The sequence below is a fragment of the Merops nubicus genome, unplaced genomic scaffold (assembly GCF_000691845.1).
Source record: "Merops nubicus isolate BGI_N331 unplaced genomic scaffold, ASM69184v1 scaffold21812, whole genome shotgun sequence".
NCBI lineage: Eukaryota > Metazoa > Chordata > Aves > Coraciiformes > Meropidae > Merops > Merops nubicus.
This window is the reverse complement of record NW_008591849.1, coordinates 4,262-11,784: the sequence shown is the minus strand read 5'-3', so window position 1 is coordinate 11,784 and position 7,523 is coordinate 4,262. Positions and strand designations below refer to the sequence as shown.

The window sequence follows — 7,523 nt, the reverse complement described above, 5'->3', positions numbered from 1 at the left end:
CGGCCTGGGCCTTGGCAGAGATCTCCACCGTGGACTGCCACCTGCGCTGCTTCTTCTTGTTGGCCGAGTCTACGCACGCTGCTTCGAGGGGACACAGAGCGCCGGCGGAGGCTCTGTAGAGCTCCGGCCTGGACGGCACCGCGGGAAGCCCGACCTGCCCGGGGAACAGGCTGGACTCCGAGCACGACCTGCCAGTCACATCACCAGAATACGAAGGTCTCCGCACGAGGCTCTTCGGTTCGTGGGGTCTTTGGGGCTGATTCCACTCAGCAGGCAGCCTGGCCGCCACATGGGAGCTTCTTGCCTTGTCCATGCAAAAGGCTTGCTTCCCAGGCCGCAGTGCCTTTTCACTGTTCCTCCTCTTTATCTTCACTGCCTTTGTTTTGGAGCTGGCAAACTTGACCCGCACTTGATGGGATTCTGCAGGGACGAACTGAGCGTGAACAAACTCACTTCGTGCCCCTCGCTCGTGACCGCCAGCATTAGCCAATTTGGCATTGCCACACCTTTTGAGGGGCAGCTTTTTGGGTGGGATGGCTTTAGTGGTCCAGATGTCCAAGCTGGAGTCTTCCTGGCACAGCTGTGAGCAGGATGAACTGTGCTCCACGCTGCTTTCCTTTGCTTCTGCCAGAGGAGAGCCCCTTGCTGCTGACTTGGCAGGATAAAAACTATTCACAGCTGATGGCTCTGTGTCAGGCCGAGTGGACGGCTGCTCTTCATTCACACAGCGAACTGTCTCCTGCTGCTTGGCACATTCCCCCTCCGGCACCTCTCTCTGCAGCTTCCTTTCAGCTTTGTTACTTTCCAGAGAACTCACTTGTTTTTCCAGCTGGCTACTGCTGCTGTTAATTTTCACTCCGCCGGCGCTGGGGGATATAATGAGTCTCTGGTGCATTGTGGCTGGCTGGCTCTTTGTTGAAACCCACTCGCTGGCATCGGCCCGATTGTTCCCTTTGCATCTCGTCAGCTGCAGTAATTTATTGATGTACCCCCCTGGCCTGGCCTCAGTGGTTGGCCTAGTCCTAATCAAGATGGGATCTGTCACACTAGGCATGGGTTTGCTGGGAGGAGCCTGGAGGTCTGCTTCTGGGGATGTGCCCACCAGGGAGAAAAGGGGACTCTGTAAAGCCACGGCATGAAGGGGGCTTGGGTAAGGATACACATCGACGCCATTCTTGGAGACTAAGTCATTCTGGAACTTGGGGTCCATGCTGAGCAAGCGCGTGTCTCGGGCATGGCACAGAGGCAACATGGATTTGGGATCTGTCTCCTTCTGAAATCTAGTGTCTGCTGGGACGAGTCTTTCCAAGTCACCTACACAGTGAATGAAAATAAATAACCTAATCAAATCACAGACAATTACATTCAGAGGGGCTTATGCTAAAAGTGCCATTTCAGAGGCATGTGATAACTTTTACTAAGATCAGTAGCATGAATGAAAAAAATAGTTTCAATCCTCCAAGATCACTGAATTACTTCGAAGTTTTTATTCACCTGAGCATAACAAAGATTAGAATGCCTTTTAATACCAGTAATAAAACTCATGCTTTTGCAGGAAATTTAAAGAGTACTACTTGGATGAAAGTAAATCTGTGCATACAAAAAAAGTTGAGTGTCACAGACCAATAGGAACCCAACCAAATAAGCAAAAATAAGGGATTACTTTTATTTCTTAGCAGAGATAAAAAGTGAATCCAACAACCAGAAAGCCTGAAGCTGAATGTCATGTGAAATTTTCCAAGAGATAGTTTCTGAATACTTTCCCCCCAGGATAAGATACAGACTTCCTCTGGATATGTGATTGTAACTCAGAAATTCCTGAAATGTCCAGCATACAGAGTCAATGGTATTTTTTTTTTAAGTAGTTAAATTTGAATTCCAGCTTTTCTTCCATCCCTTTTCTATCAGGTCTTGGAAAAATCTATAGTACTCAACCAGCTGTTGTAAGTGGATTTAAGCAGAGAGTTTTAGTGTTTCTTAACCTCTTAAATGCTGTAAGCTGTAGTTGTTTCTTCCTTTGCTTTTTGCTTCACTATGACATTAGTAAACAGAAGCACTCAACGCTGTTAAGACTCAAGTGTCACACAGGTCAGAGAGTGACATGATTCTACTTTTCCTTAATCCCAAACCAAATGAAATGTCCTAACTGGTTTCCTCATTTCATCTGAGAACATCACCAGTCTCATGGCTTCCTCAAGTAAGTAGCTTCTTAGAGCATTTAATTCCAGAAAGAAATAATCTGAGGTTTTATTAAAAGCTATAAAATTGGGTTTTTTAAAAGGCAAAGTTTTTTTTTTGAAAAAAAAAAAAAAAAAAAAAACTAAGGGTAACTAGTCAGGCAGGTGGGAGGTTCAGTCCCTGAAGATGGCATTTATGGCCACCAATTCATCTCTCTCAAATTTTGGAGTACAGTCAAGGTTACACTTGACTGCTGCACCTTCCTCTCAGGAGCCTCTCCTGTGCACTGGGAGGACAGGCTGTGTTCTTGGGTGAAGCAAGACTGTTCCATCCAGACAAGCCATCTGACAGAGCACCACAGTGCTGTGTTACCTCTGGTACCCAGAGTACCACAACCATTGGCAGTTGCCTTGGATCTCCCTGTACAACAGTGCAGACTTCAGTGCCAACAGAGCCTCAGCTAACTGATTTCCTGGCTGCTTAATGCCACCAGGAAACTCAACCATCAAATCCAAACACGTATTTCACTTACAGTGACTACTTCTGTCCTGTGATAGGAAGCTTTTTAAAGACTTCAAAAATTTGTTGTTGTCTGCAGTGTCCTACCTAAGGCACTTACAGAACTGCTACAGGAAAGGTTGGGATAATGACTTCTCAAGCAACAGCTGTTCATAATGAAAATTCCTTAGGAAATTGTGTCTGCAGTGGTGCTCTCTTGTGCAAACAAAGCAGGAAGGTGTCAAAAGAATGCTGTGCTTGTGGTGTCTCAGCAAGCTTTCTGTTCACCACTGAAAGAAAAGGCAATTTGTACCTGCAGTTACCAGTAGGGACAAGCTAAGGAGAAGAAAAGAGACATTTCTTCTCTCCAAATGATGCTTTTCTGAAGTAACATCTTGCTTCACCTCCTGCAACGTGGTCAACTTTGCAAGAATTGTTTCTTCACGCCTACATCCACTACTACCCTACTATTGTTTCTCACACTGAAGGAAGAGGTTGCAGTTAGAAAGAAGGGAATTGGTGGTAGAAAAGGGAAGGAGGGCTGCAGGATGTCTGTAGCATCACTCCTGCACCCCAACTTAACAACAGCTATCTCTTTTTCTGCTAACCTATCTCCATATCCAAAAAAACCCCATAAAGCCCCATGGGTCTTAGCAAAATGCTGCAAAGCAGTAAGGCTTCTGATAGAATACGAAATCTGTAATCTGCACATGGAAGCCAAGGATCATTCAGCTCAGGTCCATCCCCAGCCCCTGGGAAGACTTTGCTTTTACTTTATAGTTTACCACCACTACTTCAGGTGTGTCTGCACAGACAGGTGCAGAACAGGTAGTCTTTGCTTCTGCTCCAAGCATGCCAGGGGTGAGCTCAAGTCAAAAAACTGTTGGCAATGTCTCCAGAGTGACATGGTACTTTAAATTATGTTCCCTATGGCTTCACTGTTTTTATAATGGAAGAGGAACTGCACTAACACACGGTTGCTCTGAGGCCATGGAAGGACCCAAAATAAGAAGTCACACAATGTCACTTCACAGATGAGTAAACAAGAGATTTTGAATATTAATGGACTTGTCAATTTTTTCTAAAGGTATGATGCAAATTCATGGTTGATCCACTATTAGGCTCGTGACTGGTTCCTAGGTAGTCAGTTAACTTTTGGTTTCTGTTATTCCCGACTGTACATATTAACTTATAAAAAAAAAGTATCATTTGAGTCCACATTGATTTGAATAAATAGGGCAAGGTACAACTAAGTATTATCAAACTAATTTTACAACAGATTGAGAAAACAGGCACTAGGTCTGGAAGTGTGTCTCTCTCTCCCCCCATAGATTTCTGTAAAAATCTACCTCAGTAAAATGCATCATTTCTAACTTTGAATTAATTTCCTATTTTTCATACGTCCCTGCACCTTCACACAAGGCACTTCAAGTACTACAATTTTTCTGATTTCTTAAGTAGGTAAACTAAAAAAGTATCTCAACATTCTTTGTAATTTTATCTCATGCACTTAAATATTTCCCCATTTCTCAATGCATACGTCCTCATATTTGTTATTGTTTAGAAGTATATAACAAGTGAACGCTGGACAATAAAAGATTTGACTCCGTGGATTCAGTTAATTCTCATTTTGTGTATTGAAAACGAGTGCTATAGATGGATTACACGTTGGGTCCTAAAAGTAACAACAGGACTCTGCCCTTCTCCTGAGTGAATATTCAGTCCTGCAGTTGATTACCTGTGGAAACTGGCCTGGGTCGGGGCCTGGCAGGAGCCCCAGCAGTGTCTGTGCTGCCTGCAGTCCCACACCCATCGCTGACACAGGCCCCGGGCTGTTGGAGGCTGGTGGTGTGCACTGTAGTTTCATCTGCAGACTTGGGTCGGTAGTCAAACACACTGAGCCTTGCCTTAGGGTGTTGAGAGCCAGGCAAGGGACTAGTGTGGGAGGAGGAGATGGATTCACTGTACACTGAGGTGCAAGAATTGGAGAGTGAGCAAGAACCACCATCGCTCAGGTCGTAGAAGCCTGCAGAGTAAAAATAAATAGGAAGATATTTCTTATTTACAGTAACTAAACATAACCTGTAGAAGAAAAATGCAGATAATAAAACCAACCCTCATTTGCCATGTGCCACAGGCCTAAATTTAAGGTAATGTCTTTGGATAACTTTAGCAGCGGTATACTCTTAGTTCAGCCACTTTTTATTGGGCTTCTGCATATTTACTTAGGCCCTGAACCAGCTTGGCACGCATATGCATGCTTAGCTCTGAGGGTGGGATGGGGTGAAGTGCAGCACCATCACGCCCAGTTCTTCACTGGAGAACACTCTTGGGGACTATTATGCAACTGGTGTAAAATAGGGCTGTCTTATGCTGTTGTAACTTGTGCTAGGTGCACACAAGCACAGCTTGGATGGGAAAGTAGAGTAACATTAGCCTGTGATCATAGCTGCCAAGTCTATGATAGCTGGAATGTCTAAGGGAGAAAAGGGAGGCTATCTTTGTGATCACTGCCAATTAATTATGGAAGTATTAAAAAGGCTCTGCATAAATTCAGAGAGAAATAATAAAAACTCCTATCCTATGGAAAGCCAGCAGAAAAGGAACCAGAAAAGGAACCTGTTCCCTTGGAACCACGTGTATGTGCCTAAGCACACAACTCCTGAACTTAAACACTCAACAGAAACTTGCACTTTTTATACCAACTCTAAGTACCAGGCTGCAAATCTGTGTAATGCAAAAAAAAAAATAAATGTCCTTGCTTGCCTCACTGAAGACTTGAGGCTTTTCTAAATTCTGATTAAAAAGTATTCCCATTGTCCCAGAGTAGGTAACAGAAACTGGTTTTAACAAACATCCACGTTATAAAAGTCTTCAGCACAGCTCTCTATATGGATCAGATCAGAAACCTGAAACTCAAATCTACTTCTGCCCATGAGAGCTTTAGTCAGCAAACTGCTGGGGTGGTTCTTCTCAGTGTCTTTCAATAGAGCCGTTTCATTTTTACACAAATGATCAGACATTCATTTGGCCAGAGCACTGCAGTGGTGGCAATCTTCAAAGCCTTAGTGATGTTCAGGACCCTCCTCAGATACAAGCAGAGCAATGATATGGATGTTGGTCTCCTTCACTGTTGGTAAGTACTCTAGCCACTTTGGCAATGTTCATCAAGCTAATGTTAAGATAATTGCATAGTAAATCTATCTCCTCTTTCTTTCAGTTGTGGCTAAAATGCCCATTAAAAAAACAAAAACAAAACAAAAACAACAACAAAAAAAACCAACTCCCCCCAAACCAACCAAAACCAGAAAAAATATTGTTTGTGTGAATAAGCATTTTCCAACTAAATCAACTTTGCAGGAAAACTCCCACCAGCTCTGTGAGTGTGCTCTGTGCCAGATGACTGCTCTGCACCTCAGGCACAGGGCACTGTTTCTGACCAAACAATACAGAGTTTGCTTAGCAGATGGACACTCTTCAGTTCTCTTATCATGGCACCCCTGGGAATAAATGACCGAGTGCACATTACCTGAGCTGGGTCTGCTGTCACTATCCAAGTATTCACTGGAGGTCTTACTGACGTCCAATTTCAGCTCACTTATTCTCTGGTCTAGCTGATCCAGGTGGCTTTTCAAGCCGACATCCTGTCTCCTCAAACGAGACTAATTCACAAGTGAAGGGAAGAGGGAGGAAATGAAGAATAATCACAGTTAGAATCTCAGTGGTAACATGTGAATTCAGGCCATCTGTGCCGGACAGATTCTGCTCTCATGGAGTGTGTTGCTTAGCTAGGGACTGTAGCATTGGCTCTCTGTAGGAGACTGACATAATGCACAAGTACAAAACATTCTGTTTCCTAGTATATATTGTCTTCTGTCCGGCTGAACACGTCCTCAAAAGTTTTCATACCAAGTATGTTACTTATTTTAACCTTTGGGGTTTTTGTTATGGCAGGAACATCCTCTAACGAGGATGGCAATCTTTTAACTGATTAAGCTATTAATACACACACTGCATTTTGCCACACACTGCCTCTGAGGAGAGGGAGAGAGAAGTGTTGCAGACTGTCTGCATGAACTCTATGATGCTGCCTGAAGAGAGGAACACGCTGTACGTAAAGGTGTCTTATTGCTATGCAACCTAGAGACAGGATACACCCTCGATTTGATGACATCTTTACAGCTGAAAGGGTACATGGCACAAATTGTGACACCTGTTCTGCTGAAGGCTTTCCTTGCATGTCTTGTGGCTAGTATTTCCAAACGTTTTATGAAAGGAGGAAGAAGCATCCGACTACTGCTGTGAAAGTGACCATATCGAAAATAAATGGTGTCCTAAACTTGTGAATAACCTTTCTGAAGCCAGCAAAAGGACCTCTGCCTATGGCAATCACTGACCAGACTGATCCGAGGTAACAGCTCCCCCAGTTGCTCCCCCAGGATTTATTCCATCAGCTTGGTGAGGCAGATGGCCAGGCGTTAGGTACCAGCCAAAGAACCACAGTTGGTTTCTGTCACAAACTTCTCGCATGGCACTTGGCAAATTATTGAGACCCACTCACCATTTAGGCAGCTTCTAATTATATCACAGCCTCACCATCCCTCCCACAGGACTTTACAGAAAGGTGGTCTCTTGACGTTGGTTGTAAAGTTGTGCTCACAGCCCTTGAGGGGTCAGCTTTCAGCTCAGAAATTGTGAGAAAAACATGACTAAGTATCTTCTTACTATGTATGTTTCAGACTTAAAAGAAAACAAGTGGCAGTTCTAGCCGCATTTGCAACCCCAAACATGAAAAAAATATAATCTAGGTCCCTCGAACTATCTGCAAAAATAAATGACATGCAGAA

General features: G+C 43.9%; 1 protein-coding gene across 1 annotated transcript; it reads right to left on the bottom strand.

Annotated features, from left to right (window-relative positions):
• Positions 1–10: 10 nt before the first annotated feature.
• DACT2 (dishevelled-binding antagonist of beta-catenin 2) lies at positions 11–6,338 on the bottom strand (the record flags this gene model as incomplete). Its single annotated transcript, XM_008934990.1, has 3 exons — positions 11–1,314; positions 4,415–4,702; positions 6,206–6,338. Coding segments are annotated over 3 exons (1,725 nt in total), but the record flags the coding sequence as incomplete, so codon positions are not given.
• Positions 6,339–7,523: the final 1,185 nt, after the last annotated feature.